An 18,979-nucleotide genomic window follows, 5' to 3' on the forward strand; every position below is an offset into this window, starting at 1 on the left:
TCGGATTTGGAGGTACTGATTTTCATCCCCACCGCTTCACACTCGGCTGCAAACCGTCCCAGCGCATGCTGAAGGTCCTGGTTTGAAGGGGCTAACACGACAACATCATCCGCAAAGAGCAGAGACGAAATTGTGTGGTCCCCAAACCTGACAGCCTCCGGCCCCTGGCTGCGCCTAGAAATTCTGTCCATAAAAATTACGAACAGAACTGGCGACAAAGGGCAGCCCTGCTGGAGTCCAACATGCACTGGGAACAAGTCTGACTTACTGCCGGCAATGCGGACCAAGCTCCTGCTTCGGTCGTACAGGGACCTGACAGCCCTTAGCAAAGGACCCAGGACCCCATATTCCCGAAGCACTCTCCACAGGATGCCGCGAGGGACACAGTCGAATGCCTTCCCCAAATCCACAAAACACATGTGGATTGGTTGGGCAAACTCCCATGAACCCTCCAACACCCTATAGAGGGTATAGAGCTGGTCCAGTGTTCCAAGGCCTGGACGAAAACCACACTATTCCTCCTGAATCCGAGGTTCTACTATCGGCCGTATTCTCCTCTCCAGAACCCTGGCATAGACTTTCCCGGGGAGGCTGAGAAGTGTGATCCCCCACAACATCCAGAGACTTGAGGTACTCAGGGCGGATCTCATCCACCCCCGGTGCCTTGCCACCAAGGAGTTTCTTGACCACCTCTGTGACTTCAGCCCGGGTGATGGACGAGTCCACCTCTGAGCCCTCATCCTCTGCTTCCTCATTGGAAGACGTGACGGCGGGATTGAGGAGATCCTCGAAGTACTCCTTCCACCGCCCGACGACATCCCCAGTTGAGGTCAAAAGCTGCCCACCTCTACTGTAAACAGCATTGGTAGGGCACTGTTTCTCTCTCCTGAGACGGCGGACGGTTTGCCAGAATCTCTTCGAGGCCAGCCGATAGTCCTTCTCCATAGCCTCACCCAACTCCTCCCAGGCCCGAGTTTTTGCCTCCACAACCACCCGGGCTGCAGTCCGCTTGGCCTGCCGGTACCCGTCAGCTGCCTCAGGAGTCCCACAAGCCAACCAGGCCTGATAGGACTCCTTCTTCAGCTTGACGGCATCCCTTACTTCCGTTGTCCACCACCGGGTTCGGGGATTGCCGCCTCGACAGGCACCGGAGACCTTACGGCCACAGCTTCCGAGCGGCCACTTCGACATTGGAGGTGGAGAACATGGTCCACTCGGACTCAATAACTCCAGCCTCCCTCGGGATCCAGTCGAAGCTCTGCCGGAGGTGGGAGTTAAAGATCTCTCTGACAGGAGACTCGGCCAGACGTTCCCAGCAGACCCTTACAGTAAGCTTGGTCCTGCGAGTCTGTCCAGCTTCCTCCCCCGCCATCGGATCCAACTCTCCACCAGGTGGTGAACAGTTGACAGCTCCGCCCCTCTCTTCACCTGAGTGTCCAAGACATACGGCGGCAGGTCAGATGAAACGACAACAAAGTCGATCATCAACCTGCGGCCTAGGGTGTCCTGGTGCCACGTGCACTGATGGACACCCTTATGCTTGAACATGGTGTTCGTTATGGACAAACTGTGACTAGCACAGAAGTCCAATAACTGAACACCACTCGGGTTCAGATCAGGGGGGCCATTCCTCCCAATCACACCCCTCCAGGTGTCACTGTCGTTGCCCACGTGGGCGTTGAAGTCACCCAGTAGAATGATAGAGTCCCCAGTCGGAGCACTTTCCAGCACCCCTCCCAGAGACTCCAAGAAGGTCGGGTACTCTGCACTGCCGTTCAGCCCGTAGGCACAAACAACAGTGAGAGACCCATCCCTGACCTGTAGGCGCAGGGACATGACCCTCTCGTTCACCGGGGTAAAGTCCAACACATGGCGGCAGAGCTGGGGAGCTATAAGCAAACCCACACCAGCCCGCCGCTTCTCACCATGGGCAACTCCAGAGTGGTGAAGAGTTACCTCTAGTCGGAACCTCTCAACCTCACGCACGATCTCAGGCTCCTTCCCCGCCAGCGAGGTGACATTCCACGTTCCTAGAGCTAGTTTCTGTGTCCAGGGATCGGGTTGTCTAGGCCCCCGCCTTCGACTGCCGCCCGATCCTCTCTGCACCGGCCCCTTATGGTCCCTCCTGTGGGTGGTGAGCCCACGGGAAGGCGGCCCCACGTCGCTCCTTCGGGCTGAGCCCGGCCGGGCCCCATGGGGAAAGGCCCGGCCACCAGGCGCTCGCGTACGAGCCCCAACCCCGGGCCTGGCTGGGGTTGGGAATTAGCCATGACCAAAATTAGCCATGACCAGTCTTCAATGCTCTTACTGAGGGAAGGAAGTTGTTGGCCAAGATCTCACGATACATGGCCCCATCCATCCTCCCCTCAATACGGTGCAGTCGTCCTGTCCCCTTTGCAGAAAAGCATCCCCAAAGAATGATGTTCCCACCTCCATGTTTCATGGTTGGGATGGGGTTCTTGAGGTTGTACTCATCATTCTTCTTCCTCCAAACACGGCGAGTGGAGTTTAGACCAAAAAGCTCTATTTTTGTCTCATCAGACCACATGACCTTCTCCCATTCCTCCTTTGGATCATCCAGATGGTCATTGACAAACTTCAGACGGGCCTGGACATGTGCTGGCTTGAGCAGGGGGACCTTGCGTGCGCTGCAGGATTTTAATCCAAGATGGCATAGTGTGTTACTAATGGTTTTCTTTGAGACTGTGGTCCCAGCTCTCTTCAGGTCATTGACCAGGTCCTGCCATCTAGTTCTGGGCTGATCCCTCACCTTCCTCATGATCATTGATGCCCCACGAGGTGAGATCATGCATGGAGCCCCAGATCGAGGGAGATTGACCGTCATCTTGAACTTCTTCCATTTTCTAATAATTGCGCCAACAGTTGTTGCCTTCTCACCAAGCTGCTTGTCTATTTTCTTGTGGCCCATCCCAGCCTTGTGCAGGTCTACAATTTTATCCCTGATGTCCTTACACAGCTCTCTGGTCTTGGCCATTGTGGAGAGGTTGGAGTCTGTTTGATTGAGTGTGTGGACAGGTGTCTTTTATACAGGTAACCAGTTCAAACAGGTGCCGTTAATACAGGTAATGAGTGGAGAACAGGAGGGCTTCTTAAAAAAAAACTAACAGGTCTGAGAGAGTCGCAATTCTTACTGGTTGGTAGGTGATCAAATACAAACCCGATTCCAAAAAAGTTGGGACACTGTACAAATTGTGAGTAAAAAAGGAATGGAATAATTTACAAATCTCATAAACGTATATTTAATTCACAATAGAATATAGATAACATATTGAATGTTATTGCGCTGGGACGGTTTGCAGCCGAGTGTGAAGCGGTGGGGATGAGAATCAGTACCTCCAAATCCGAGGCCATGGTCCTCAGTCGGAAAAGGGTGGCTTGCCCACTTCAGGTTGGTGGAGAGTGCCTGCCTCAAGGGGAGGAGTTTAAGTATCTAGGGGTCTTGTTCACGAGTGAGGGAAGGATGGAACGGGAGATTGACAGACGGATCGGTGCAGCTTCTGCAGTAATGTAGTCGATGTATCGGTCTGTCGTGGTGAAGAAAGAGCTGAGCCGCAAGGCGAAGCTCTCGATTTACCAGTCAATCTACGTTCCTACTCTCACCTATGGTCATGAGCTTTGGGTCATGATCGAAAGGACAAGATCCCTGATACAGGCGGCCGAAATGAGCTTTCTCCGCAGGGTGGCCGGGCGATCCCTTAGAGATAGGGTGAGAAGCTCGGTCACCCGGGAGGAGCTCAGAGTAGAGCCGCTGCTCCTCCACATCGATAGGGGTCAGCTGAGGTGGCTTGGGCATCTGTTTTGGATGCCTCCGGAACACCTTCCTGGGAAGGTGTTCCGGTCCCGTCCCAACGGGAGGAGACCCCGGGGAAGACCTAGGACACGCTGGAGGGACTATGTCTCCCGGCTGGCCTGGGAACACCTCGGTGTCCCCCCGGAAGAGCTAGAGGAAGTGTCTGGGGAGAGGGAAGTCTGGGCATCCCTGCTTAGACTGCTGCCCCCGCGACCCGGCCCCAGATAAGCGGAAGATGATGGATGGATGGATGGATATCGAATGTTGAAAGTGAGACATTTTGTAATGTCATGCCAAATATTGGCTCATTTTGGATTTCATGAGAGCTACACATTCCAAAAAAGTTGGGACAGGTAGCAATAAGAGGCCGGAAAAGTTAAATGTACAGATAAGGAACAGCTGGAGGACCAATTTGCAACTTATTATGTCAATTGGCAACATGATTGGGTATAAAAAGAGCCTATCAGAGTAGCAGTGTCTCTCAGAAGTCAAGATGGGCAGAGGATCACCAATTCCCCCAATGCTGCGGCAAAAAATAGTGGAGCAATATCAGAAAGGAGTTTCTCAGAGAAAAATTGCAAAGAGTTTGAAGTTATCATCATCTACAGTGCATAATATCATCCAAAGATTCAGAGAATCTGGAACAATCTCTGTGAGTAAGGGTCAAGGCCGGAAAACCATACTGGATGCCCGTGATCATCGGGCCCTCCGACGGCACTGCATCACATACAGGACAAAGAAGACCTAAGACAGTTGAGCAACTAAAAGCCTGTATTAGACAAGAATGGGACAACATTCCTATTCATAAACTTGAACAACTTGTCTCCTCAGTCCCCAGACGTTTGTAGTCTGTTATAAAAAGAAGAGGGGATGCCACACAGTGGTAAACATGGCCTTGTCCCAACTTTTTTGAGATGTGTTGATGCCATGAAATTTTAAATCAACTTATTTTTCCATTTAAGTGATTCATTTTCTCAGTTTAAACATCATGTCATTTATGTTGTATTCTGAATAAAATATAGAAATTTTAAACTTCCACATAATTGCATTCTGTTTTTATTCACAATTGTACAGTGTCCCAACTTTTTTGGAATCGAGTTTGTTTCTTATGTCATGCAATAAAATGCAAATGAATTATAAAACAATCATACAATGTGATTTTCTGTTTTTTTGTTTTAGATTCCGTCTCTCACAGTTGAAGTGTACCTATGATAAAATTACAGACCTCTACATGCTTTGTATGTAGGAAAACCTGCAAAATCGGCAGTGTATCAAATACTTGTTAACCCCACTGTGTCTGATCTGTTTCACCCGATATGCATGGAAATACACATTTCGATTAAAACGGACGGTCTTTAATCTGCTCCAGTACAAAGCCAAAACAACCAAACATTTGTTATTGTCCAAATACTTCAGGAACTTACTGTGTAAGGTCTCATTCTGTCACATGACATTTGCGTAATAAGAGATGAGGACGAAGGACAAGCGCTAGCACAGGGCATGAAGGGAGATAACCATTCTCTTATTAAAAAATCTAATCTGTATCCAGACATATTAAACGATGATGTGGACTTGTCGGCCTCCCCCGAATAGGGCCGCCGTGTCACTGGACCCCCCCTGTCTCAGCCCCAAGGTCTTACGCTTCTAAATTATTGTACCGGGGGAGTAGGGTCAGTTCTCCTTCTCCTTGTAGATCTAAGGAATGCATTTTCAAAATGTTCCCTGTATTTCTGAACTGTGGTTCTGTCTGGCCGGTTGCACAGGCATCCTGATGCATCCTGATACTCCCACAGGAACCAGAAAACAAAAACTTTCTAATTCACTCCTCCAACTTAGTTGCAGTAACACATAAAGGCCACAGGGTGGAGCACTGAGCACAGCTAGCTGGGTGGGTGTTGTTGATTAACAGTGTTGGCAGGATGTGAAGGAATCAGCATGACCCTGACACACCGACAAAGCAAACTGAACTTGTATCAGTGTCTACAGCCAACACTTATACTGCTCCAAACTCCCACAACAGCCCCCACAACCCCAACTACACACACATCTCCACCCAACAGACCCACAACCCCAACTACACACACATCTCCACCCAACAGACCCACAACCCCAATTACACACACATCTCCACCCAACAGACCCACAACTACAATTACACACACAGCTCCACCCAACAGACCCACAACTACAATTACACACACATCTCCACCCAACAGACCCACAACTACAATTACACACACAGCTCCACCCAACAGACCCACAACTACAATTACACACACAGCTCCACCCAACAGACCCACAACTACAATTAAACACACAGCTCCACCCAACAGACCCACAACTACAATTACACACACAGCTCCACCCAACAGACCCACAACTACAATTACACACACAGCTCCACCCAACAGACCCACAACCCCAACTATACACAGAGCTCCACCCAGCAGACCATGGATAGGCTGCCACTGGTCCTTGATCTTCAGTTGTTTCCCCACCGACAACATATCAATGAATTGACCCAAAACCGTGGAGATACCTTGGACTTTACACAGGGGCTAATCATTAACATACAATCTACTGATTATGGGAAATTGGTCATTTCCCAGTCTCCGGTGGGAAAACGTTCTTGACCCCCAGTCTCTGGTGGGAAACCTTCTTTGACCCCCAGTCTCTGATGGGAAACCTTTCTTGACCCCCAGTCTCTGGTGGGAAAATGTTCTTGACCCCCAGTCTCTGGTGGGAAACCTTCTTTGACCCCCAGTCTCTGATGGGAAACCTTTCTTGACCCCCAGTCTCTGGTGGGAAAACGTTCTTGACCCCCAGTCTCTGGTGGGAAACCTTTCTTGACCCCCAGTCTCCGGTGGGAAAACGTTCTTGACCCCCAGTCTCTGGTGGGAAACCTTTCTTGGCCCCCAGTCTCTGGTGGGAAAACGTTCTTGTGCACAGAGACCCAGACACTTCACCTGTTAATAAGCTTTTTCTGTACAATAATGTTTGATTTGATTTTACGATAAGGATCAGACTGGGAAGGGAAACTGACACTAGATCTGTACCTGGTGGAAACTTTACCTCACAGGACACATTCACCTGAGAGTACCTGACATCAGAACGCCAAGCCAACACCTGTCCTCATCTGAACCCTAACTCAGCCTAGCCAAGCCTTATCTAGGACCCCAGAAATACTGAGGTCACCGAGGTCATGAGTCACAGCAACCCCTCCAGAAAATATTGAGTTGCAGGATGGAAAGCTATGCATTAAGGCACTTACGTCTGGGCTGCGTTAAGTCACGTCTGAACCGCAAGAAAATTCTACCTATTGTGTTTTCACCCACGTGGGGCTGTGCACATGATAGCTACTGTGGCTGAGTGTGCATGGATTACCATAGTAACAACAATGCTCTGGCGAAGATAGGTTGGGCATGTTGTCTAACAATTAGATGTTGGATTTTTTTTTTTATTAAATAAAAATGAAAGACAACTACATGCAATAATGGGCTATATTGTTAACATTATTCTTTTTTTTTAATAGTTATTAGTTGACCGAAAGTTAGTACAAGACTGAACCAGAGATCACTAGCCCTTTTAGCATCGAGATCAGTAAACCATTATGTTCATGATGAGGACACTGATTGGCCACACACTGGAGGGAATGAAACAACATTGGAGGTAGATGCAGTAGCCCACTTCACTAACAGTGTATATCAGTGCTACAGTCATGGCTCCTGCCCTCACATGCAGATATGGAAGCACCTTAAACATCTGCTGGTTTGGTGCTCATCAACAACTAAATCCAAAACAGCAGGAATGTTGATGATGTCAATGATTTGAATGGTTGACAAGATCGACATGGGCAGCGGTTCAACAAACTTCAACTTCTGGCACCTTGACTCGCGAGCAAGCGTGGACAGAAACCCAGACTGTTCACTGGATTGAGGACCACGCACTGTGGCGCTCACTGCCCTGCTTCAGGTGAAAGTCTAGGAGACCTGCACTGCTACTGCGGTCTGTCTGTAGGTGCCTTTATGCATTTGTTTTAAGACAACACCTTGACACGCCTCACTGCTTCTGGCAAACTGTAATTTGGAGCGCTATGTTTGGAGAGGGGTCAACAAGGCTTATAGTGAACAGAATACCATCTCCACTGTGAAGCATGGTGGTGGCTCACTGATGTTTTGGGAGTGTGTGAGCTCTAAAGGCATGGGGAATATTGTCAAAATTGATGGCAAGATGAATGCAACATGTTATCAGAAAATACTGGCAGACAATTTGCATTCTTCTGCACGAATGCTGTGCATGGGACGCTCAGGGACTTTCCAGCACGACAATGACCCTAAGCACAAGGCCAAGTTGATCCTCCAGTGGTTACAGTGGCCATCAGTCTCCTGACCTTAGTAACATCGAGCCACTCTGGGGAGATCTCAAACGTGCAGTTTATGCAAGACGACCAAAGACTTTGCATGACCTGGAGGCATTTAGCCAACACAAATGGGCAGCTATACCACCATGTTGCCATGTTTTGTTTAATCATCATGTCATTCTGTGACCTACAGTTGAATGTGAACTTCTTTCCCACTGCATCAGACCCCTTTAATACATAGAGAAGCTGTTCATACCAAACAAAATCATCCACAGTAGTATTAATTAAACATAGAGATCCTTTCCAATGAACAGACAATTTGAGGATGAAAACACACAGACAGACTGACATACAGTCATAGAGACAGATAGATAGACAGAAAACACACAGACAGATTGACATACAGTCATAGAGACATGTAGACAGATATACAGACAGACAGACAGAAAACACACAGACAGACTGACATATAGTCACAGAGACATGTAGACAGATATACAGACAGATAGATAGAAAACACAGACAGACAGAAAACAGATGGACAGATACAAATAGACAGACAGACAGACCGGAAACAGAGACAGACTGAAAACACACACAGACAGGCAAATGTAACACAGAGTCATGACCTCAAATGCTGTTAAAAGTATTAAAATTAACATGGGGGTTTGAGGAAATGGCGAGTGTTCCCAAAATAGAGCATTTTGCTGGCTACAGTCCGTCATGACATCACAGACCATGAGCTTCCTGCTAATCCGCTCGACGACTGGAACGCCTCAACCATGATTGGGCGAAGATGACATGTTAGACACAGGCAGGAGTTAGGGTGTTAATTATACCATAACATAGAGTCCACGCACACACACCTACAGAACCTAACAGACAATAACACACACCTACAGAACCTAACAGACAATAAATCACTCTAACAGAACCTAACAGACAATAACACACACCTACAGAACCTAACAGAAAATAATACACACTTACAGAACCTAACAGACAATAACACACACTAACAGAACCTAACAGACAATAATACACACTTACAGAACCGAACAGACAATAACACACTCTAACAGAACCGAACAGACAATAACACACACTTACAGAACCTAACAGACAATAACACACACTAACAGAAAGAAATAAAGGATATTCTTTCAAATTGCTGCATTTCTGATTCATTCTTGTTCCGTATACATTAGTACAGTCAATAAAGTGAGGTGTTTTCTTATTCTATAATCAAATACTGATTTATGTGAATGAAAAATCATTTTAATGTACAAAATAAGAGTTAATCATCAATGTAATGCTCCCTGTTCTTAGTTTTTTAGGTCAGTGTGTTATGAGTGACAATGTGTTTCAGTGAGAATTGTTGCCAGGGTTTTGGTTGAACATGCTTATTTTGAGACATTTATGGTTTTAGTGAGTTTTGGAGGTGAGAGTAACTGTTTGGCCAAGAGGCATGTTAGAAATGCAGACTGTGTGAAGAGTTTTGGAATTGTGCTTTCAGTATTGACTGATGCTTGTTTGCCATCAGGAAAAATTTTAAGTATAAGACTTTCTCAGTTAATGAAGCGTGACATTTGTAAGGTAAGTGTTGTGGGATAAAATCTCTTTGGAGAAGTGTACAAACACTGTGAAATCTTTAACAGGATGTGCAATACATACACAATTGAGGGGGGGGGGAGATTTCAGCTGTATTGACTTGTTATGTAACAAAGAGGTGGGATCACACTATAAAGTGAATTGGGGTTGTTGCAAAGCTGCTGTGGATCATTGGTAGTGGTCTGTATTGCTGTCCGAAGGGGTCTCATTTCAGAATGAGGGCAGCTATAACTCAGCTGGTGGTACTGTTCTGTCTGTCTGGGACAGGGGCTCAGGGAGAGATTGGAGGGGGCATAGAGAGTCTGATCCAGAGCAAAGGGACTGAAACTGAAGACACAACCCACAAAGTGATGAGACGCCAGACCACCTCCTCCAGCACCCCTGACGTCTGGACTGAGCTGAAGGAGGTCAGAGACATGGTAGGGGAGCTGAGAGTGGAGCTGAGGAGCATGGAGGCCAGACTCAAAGACAAGGAGAAGGAGGTGGAGGTACTGAAGAAAGAGAATGCAGGTATTGATGTCATAAAGTCATTTAAAGTCAACCTGTCCGGGGTTTTCTGCTACTGATCTTCGGGGTCAGTTTCCTCTCTGCCTTCCCTTTGCTCTCCTGCCTTCTGTCTCACCTCTCTCTCTTTATAACATATCAATTACATATCAAACAACAGCAGGACTAGTCATGATCAAATGCCTGCATATATTTCCAGAATGCCTGATAATCTTCTACCTTTGTACTTGGCTTGTGGCTCTGAACCACAGCAACATGTTGTGATATGGGCAAAACATTTCTGCCAATGCAAAAACCTCTGTGGCAGCAAGTGGTGCTGTGTCATCCAACGACCTGGGCTCTGTTGAATGAGCCCAAACAACCAGACGATCATTAAACACCCTCAGGTTTGACAGCATGAGATGGTTCAGACATTACAGTCTGGGGAGCACTATAGATACATGCGGGCAGTTTTGCCTTCATCATGTAGTATTCCTGTTGTTGCAATGTGATCGCAGGGACTGACCAATACGAAGAGGTCTGCCAAATCAAAGATGCAGTTGGATCTGGTGAATTAGGAGAGATGCAGTTGGATCTGGTGAATTAGGAGAGATGCAGTTGGATCTGGTGAATTAGGAGAGATGCAGCTGAATCTGGTGAAGGAGGAGACTTGTGTATTTATATCTTGAACATTCATCTTTGTAATATTTTTTACGAGTAGGGAGGGAGATGATCACTGAATTTCTTTATAAAAGGTCACTGGAAAACCCAACCCGGAAAAGTGGTCTTGCCACCCTTTAGGGTTTAGATGTTTTCTTGTATTTCTACCAGAGACGTCTCTGTGTTTAAGAAATCTGGATCTTCTTGGTTCAGGGAGGAGAGATTACAGTCTTCTAGGAAGTTGCATGTTTAAAGGCTTAGGGTCTGCTTTGAACTTAAAAAGGGAATCGTAAAAATTGGCAGAATCTGTCTCTTTCCCTTGGGGGAAATTAGTATTTCCTCATTCACAGATTTGAACCTCTGGATTAGATGGGCAGTCCTGATTTCACACAGCCTTCTAGACAGTAGTTCATAAGCTTAACCAATCGTACCCTAGAGTGTTTTAATGAAGTCTTCCATAGTTAGATGATAACTTTTCAGAAGCATGAAATGCTATGATGTGGCAAATGCTATGATGTGGCTCCTCAGACAATGTTCCCCATTGTCAAGATGGCAAAGCTCTCCATTAGTTTCTAAGACTTTTTCAAAATGTTCATAGGACACTAGTTCTGTGACAATCTGAGTGCTGAAACTACAAACACTTTTATTCAGCCTAAAGCCACCAATTCACAGTGAGAAAGTGAATGGGCAGTGGTCCAACATTACAGTGTCGTGGTTCTTAGCAGGGTTAGGGTTAGCAGGGTTAGGGTTAGCAGGGTTAGGGTTAGCAGGGTTAGCAGGGTTAGGATTAGCAGGGTTAGCAGGGTTAGGGTTAGCAGGGTTAGGATTAGCAGGGTTAGCAGGGTTAGGGTTAGCAGGGTTAGGATTAGCAGGTTTAGCAGGGTTAGGGTTAGCAGGGTTAGGATTAGCAGGGTTAGCAGGGTTAGGGCTAGCAGGGTTAGGGCTAGCAGGGTTAGGGTTAGCAGGGTTAGCAGGGTTAGGATTAGCAGGGTGAGCAGGGTTAGCAGGGTTGGGGCTAGCAGGGTTAGCAGGGTTAGGGTTAGCAGGATTAGCAGGGTTAGCAGGGTGAGCAGGGTTAGGGTTAGCAGGGTGAGCAGGGTTAGCAGGGTTAGGGTTAGCAGGGTTAGCAGGGTTAGGGTTAGCAGGGTTAGCAGGGTTAGCAGGGTTAGCAGGGTTAGCAGGGTTAGCAGGGTTAGGGTTAGCAGGGTGAGCATATTTAGACTGCTAGAAGGGAATTCCTTTGCACATCAGCCTTGCCACGCCTCTTGTCTTGGTAGAGAAGATGGAGCGAACTATCTACAACTTAGGCATTTGAGTCATTCTTCAGTAGTTATCTACACATATATAAATGATTAGAGGACAAAGGTCTATGACCATGCATCTCTTAATTCCATGTTTGAGACCCTTTGTGTTCCAAGAGCTAAAAGGAAGCCCAGCCCTCTTCACGTTTGTAGCTGTTTTGCATAGTGTGTGCTCCAGCAGAACTGTGAGATTGCATCCAGCATAGAAGAGAACTTAATGAAAAGTACCAAAGCAGTATGTCCTACCCTGTCTCAGGATCCCCCCCATTCCACATCAGACACCGTGTGAAGCCAGGCAGTGAAGAGAAGCTCAGAACGTAGCCCCAGCTTGTAGAACCTTGCCAGCACTTGGAGATACTTGGCATGTTCTGCAGACAAAGGGACCATTGTTGGTCACAGAACGACAAGAAGGGACAGCTTGGTGAATCAAATCTGGTGGCCAGAGACAGCCAGTGATAGGAGGTAGGAGGAGCTGGAAAGAGTCATTTTTGTTTTGATACTGTGTCCTCTTGTGTTCACAGGCCAAACCAAGGTGGCCTTCTCTGCTGGCTTAACTACTACTGGGACAGGATACATTGGACCTTATAATACCGAAACTACACTCACCTACGACAATGTCATCACCAACATTGGCACGGGTTATGACCCAGCCACAGGTACTGACCGTTTAAAATTTAACAATTCCATATTTTTTTTACCAAAAAGGTCTTACAGAATCTTGAAATTATAGCTCTTATTATACTTACATTGTGAAATAACATCCATTTATTATAATACAATAGCTTTATATTGTCAATAAATGAATGTCATTATATTTTCAATACGTTAATGCATTATATTGTCAAAATATTTATGTAATCATGTCATCAATACATGAATGCATTATATTGTCAATACATTAATGTTAATATATTGTCAATATTAATGCATTACATTGACAATACATCAAGTGATCTGTACACTTTGTAATTGTCCTAAACAGATAGTAAATTCTCCTTCATTTCATACAAATTACAATTCAAAAGCATCATTTTCTCAAAACACTGTGCACAAAATTCCCTAATGTTATCACAGCAGTTCATACAGCCAACCAAATCTTTAATATAGGGACACCTTCATCAGCACAGCATAAAAACCGACAGACCGCCGGTGACATTCAAGCAGTCGGAAGAATTTACGAAACATGTCTCAAGATTACAACCAAGCGGTGATTGAAGAACCCAAGGCCGAGGACTGGCTGTGTGACGCCTGGGATGACAACGCTGAAGCCTTCTACGGAACCCCTGACCCAGACAGCTCCATTCCACCGGCATACCCAACAAGAAACTACCATTGGATTGACAGGGTTGGTGATCAACTAGGTCCTCTTAACCTGTCATACCTTTCAAATGCTAACAAGAGTTATCACATTGTCATTGTTCACAGACAAGGTAGTCAAAATGCTTGGCCATGTTGTCAGTTTATCAGTGTACTCTGTAAGTGTTGTCTGATGTAAACCTTTCCTTCTAGTTTTGTTGACAATGATTGGAAATGCACAAGGCTGCAAAATGGACTGGATTCACATTTATACTTCTTCTGTTGGTCTGTCAACAAATTACAATACAATATCATTGCCATACTGAAAAGAAAAATAATATATTACAGCAACAAAATAAAAAAATACAAAATTGGGAAGTTCAACATAGGAAACACTACTACCCGGTCTGTCTACACCTCCTGACCTCCCGGTCTGTCTACACCTCCTGACCTCCCGGTCTGTCTACACCTCCTGACCTCCCGGTCTGTCTACACCTCCTGACCTCCCGGTCTGTCTACACCTCCTGACCTCCCGGTCTGTCTACACCTCCTGACCTCCCGGTCTGTCTACACCTCCTGACCTCCCAGTCTGTCTACACCTCCTGACCTCCCGGTGTCTGTCGGGCCACAGATTCTCATCCGTATTACATTATGGATATCTTCCCTTACAATGCAGCACAGAAATAATCTCTTGCAGTGTCTCATCCAGCCTCTGTAGGCATCTGCTATGATGTCCTCACATGATGCATCCATGTCTTATCCAGCCTCTGTAGGCCTCTGCTATGATGTCCTCACATGATGCATCCATGTCTTATCCAGCCTCTGTAGACATCTGCTATGATGTCCTCACATGAAGCATCCATGTCTTATCCAGTCTCTGTAGGCATCTGCTATGATGTCCTCACATGATGCATCCATGTCTCATCCAGCCTCTGTAGGCCTCTGCTATGATGTCCTCACATGATGCATCCATGTCTTATCCAGCCTCTGTAGACATCTGCTATGATGTCCTCACATGAAGCATCCATGTCTCATCCATCCACTGTAGGCATCTGCTATGATGTCCTCACATGATGCATCCATGTCCTATCCAGCCTCTGTAGGCATCTGCTATGATGTCCTCACATGATGCATCCATGGCAACCAGCGAGGTCATCTGACTATGTGTCTAGTATAGAAAATATGAGTATAGAAAATATGATTGGAAGTTTATGGCAATAATCAATTAACAATAATAATAATGCATTAATGTTATCAATACCTTATGAATACATTAATGTCATTATGTAACGAATACATTAATGTCATAATATATTCAGATTCAAAATAGTCAGACAGTCAGAAACACAGAGGCATACAGAGGGATTTACTACAGAACTTGATTAACATTAACACAGACATCAATAATAACAGTGTTCCTGAATCCAGTTACACTACAACAATAACAAGTGTTCCTGAATCCAGTTACACTGCAACAATAATAACAGTATTCCTGAATCCAGTTACACTACAACAATAACAAGTGTTCCTGAATCCAGTTACACTGCAACAATAATAACAGTATTCCTGAATCCAGTTACACTACAACAATAACAAGTGTTCCTGAATCCAGTTACACTGCAACAATAATAACAGTGTTCCTGAATCCAGTTACACTACAACAATAACAAGTGTTCCTGAATCTAGTTACACTACAATAATAACAGTGTTCCTGAATCCAGTGACACTGCAACAATAATTACAGTGTTCCTGAATCCAGTTACAGTCCAGTGTTACTAACACTGTAATTTCTCTGTGCTTCTTCTCTGATGCAGGCATCTTCACAGCACCAATAAAAGGAGTCTACTACTTCAGATTCACTGCATTTGAACGTCGTAAATCCCAGTGGATGGCTCTAAACATGTACCACAATGACAAAATAGTTCTTCACAATTCTGAAATGAATGATAAAGGGAATCACATGTCCTTGTCTAATGCTCTGTTTTTAAATCTGGAGAAGGGAGATACGGTCTACCTAAATCTCCCAAAAGGCTGTGGAATCCACTGCAGTGCTGCTAACGAGAGCACCTTCAGTGGCTTCCTGCTATTCCCAATGTCAGCACCTGGTAATAAACAGTAATGTAGTCAGACTCCTCTCATCAATAAAGAAGCATTTAAAAAAAACAAGGTAATCTACTTTTGTGGTGTTGATAGTTACCCACCTGTGAAATAAAATTACACAATTGTCACTAGAGATTCATATTAAACAGAGCCCTGGTGTCACTAGTGATTCATATTAAACAGAGCCCTGGTGTCACTAGTGATTCATATTAAACAGAGCCCTGGTGTCACTAGTGATTCATATTAAACAGAGCCCTGGTGTCACTAGTGATTCATATTAAACAGAGCCCTGGTGTCACTAATAATAGATATTAAACAGAGCCCTGGTGTTTACTAGTGATACATGAAGAACCTGTGCGTGTGTCACTAGTGATACATGAAGAACCCGTGGGTGTGTCTCTAAAGATACATGAAGAACCCGTGGGTGTGTCACTGGTAATGCATGAAGAACCTGTGCGTGTGTCACTAGTGATACATGAAGAACCTGTGGGTGTGTCACTAATGATACATGAAGAACCCGTGGGTGTGTCACTAGTGATACATGAAGTAAATGTGGTTGTGTCACTAGTGATATATGAAGAACCCGTGGGTGTGTCACTAGTGATACATGAAGAACCTGTGGGTGTGTCACTACAGCCGTGACGCTGTACAATAGGAGACTCCTGTCAACCTGTTAAAGATGCATGAGTACCTTTTACAGGAGACTATGATGGAAAGTTCCACACTGCTACCCTGACAAGACAGACAGATACAAAGAGAGATACAGAGAGAGAAAAGAGAAAGACAGAGAGAAACAGTGAGAGACAGAGATGTAGTGAGAGGTCCAGAGAGAGAGATACAGAAATGATACAGAGAGATGGAGTGAAAGAGATAAAGAGAGATATACTGACAAAAATACAGAGAGATATACTGAAAAAATACAGTGAATGGGAAACAGATAGAGAGCAGACAGGTGCAGAGAGAAATACAGGGAGATACAAATAGACACAGAGAGATACAAGAGATACAGAGAAAGGCAAATAAAGTTACAAAGAGAGGGATACAGAGAAATACAAATAAAGATACAGAGAGAGAGAAGGAAACATACACAGAGATATAGAGAGATAATTAAGTATAGACTCAGTGAGCATGGCCCTACTATAGAGATGTATGTAAAGACTCAGTGAGCATGGCCCTGCTATAGAGATGTATGTAAAGACTCAGTGAGCATGGCCCTACTATAGAGATTTATGTAAAGACTCAGTGAGCATGGCCCTACTATAGAGATGTATGTAAAGACTCAGTGAGCATGGCCCTACTATAGAGATGTATGTAAAGACTCAGTGAGCATGGCCCTGCTATAGAGATGTATGTAAAGACTCATTGAGCATGGCCCAACTATAGAGATGTATGTAAAGACTCAGTGAGCATGGCCCTGCTATAGAGATGTATGTAAAGACTCAGTGAGCATGGCCCTGCTATAGAGATGTATGTAAAGACTCAGTGAGCATGGCCCTGTTATAGAGATGTATGTAAAGACTCAGTGAGCATGGCCCTACTATAGAGATGTATGTAAAGACTCAGTGAGCATGGCCCTACTATAGAGATGTATGTAAAGACTCAGTGAGCATGGCCCTGCTATAGAGATGTATGTAAAGACTCAGTGAGCATGGCCCTGCTATAGAGATGTATGTAAAGACTCAGTGAGCATGGCCCTGCTATAGAGATGTATGTAAAGACTCAGTGAGCATGGCCCTGCTATAGAGATGTATGTAAAAGGAGTTTAGAGGGAGTGTGGTAGAGTGGATGTAAGGAGGAGTGGCGTGAGAGAGAGGGATGTTTGAGAGTTAAATTGGAATGTGTCAGAAGATGAGACGATAAGATGTTGGAACAGATGGGATGAGGAGAGGATGACAGGGCAGCACAGCAAGATATTTAGAGAGTTGGCTAGGTACCAGATTTAGTCATGACAGGACAGGGAAGATCCTCTTCCATCCCCTTCTAATCTTTCCCTTCTTCTCCTCCCATTCCTCCAAATAATTTCCTCTTCCTCTTGCTCCTCCACTTCCTCCTTCTCCTCCTCGCTCTTTTTCTACTCTTCGCCCTAAGATGATCTTCTCTCCTTTCTCCTCTTCAAATGTAATTTCCATCCCCATCAGATTCAACTGAACCAGAAGACCTGATTGAACCAGAAAACACTTGGTCTGGTGTGTTTTCAGATTGCCTGCACAAACACACAACCAGATTTCAATTAACAGATATCCTGCCATTTATGTTTAATTTAAAGGAAACAGGTGAAAGATGAAGAAGCAGTTAGTGTAGCAGTATACAGTGGGGAAAACAAGATTTTGCAGGTTTTCCTACTTACAAAGAATGTAGAGGTCCGTAATTTTTATCATAGGTACTCTTCAACTGTGAGAGACAGAATCTAAAACAAAAATCCAGAAAATCACATTGTATGATTTTTAAATAATAAGTACACAAGTATTTGATCACTTACCAACCAGTAAGAATTCCGACTCTCACAGACCTGTTAGTTTCTCTTTAAGAAGCCCTCCTGTTCTCCACTCATTACCTGTATTAACTGCACCTGTTTGAACTCATGACCTGTATAAAAGACACCTGTCCACACACTCAATCAAACAGACTCCAACCTCTCCACAATGGCCAAGACCAGAGAGCTGTGTAAGGACATCAGGGATAACATTGTAGACCTGCACAAGGCTGGGATGGGCTACAGGACAATAGGCAAGCAGCTTGGTGAGAAGGCAACAACTGTTGGCGCAATTATTAGAAAATGGAAGAAGTTCAAGATGACGGTCAATCTCCCTCTGGGGCTCCATGCAAGATCTCACCTCGTAGGGCATCAATGATCATGAAGAAGGTGAGGGATCAGCCCAGAACTACACGGCAGGACCTGGTCAATGACCTGAAGAGAGCTGGGACCACAGTCTCAAAGAAAACCATTAGTAACACACTACACCGTTATGGATTAAAATCCTGCAGCGCATGCAAGGTCCCCCTGCTTAAGCCAGCGCATGTCCAGGCCCGTCTGAAGTTTGCCAATGACCATCTGGATGATCCAGAGGAGGAATGGGAGAAGGTCATGTGGTCTGATGAGACAAAAATAGAGCTTTTTGGTCTAAACTCCACTCGCCGTGTTTGGAGGAAGAAGAAGGATGAGTACAACCTCAAGAACACCATCCCAACCATGAAGCATGGAGGTGGGACTTTTCTGCAAAGTGGACAGGACGACTGCACCGTATTGAGGGGAGGATGGATGGGGCCATGTATCGCTAGATCTTGGCCAACAACCTCCTTCCCTCTGTAAGAGCATTGAAGATGGGTCGTGGCTGGGTCTTCCAGCATGACAATGAC

General features: G+C 45.4%; 1 protein-coding gene across 1 annotated transcript; it reads left to right on the top strand.

Annotated features, from left to right (window-relative positions):
- The first annotated feature begins 9,951 nt into the window (after positions 1-9,951).
- On the top strand, positions 9,952-15,699 carry LOC114840504 (complement C1q-like protein 2). Its single transcript, XM_029124306.2, has 3 exons — positions 9,952-10,292; positions 12,748-12,882; positions 15,337-15,699. The coding sequence occupies exons 1-3, from the start codon at positions 9,998-10,000 to the stop codon at positions 15,639-15,641; spliced, it is 735 nt and encodes a 244-aa protein (XP_028980139.1). The 5' UTR covers positions 9,952-9,997; the 3' UTR covers positions 15,642-15,699.
- Positions 15,700-18,979: the final 3,280 nt, after the last annotated feature.

Source organism: Esox lucius, chromosome 12 (assembly GCF_011004845.1).
Source record: "Esox lucius isolate fEsoLuc1 chromosome 12, fEsoLuc1.pri, whole genome shotgun sequence".
Lineage (NCBI taxonomy): Eukaryota > Metazoa > Chordata > Actinopteri > Esociformes > Esocidae > Esox > Esox lucius.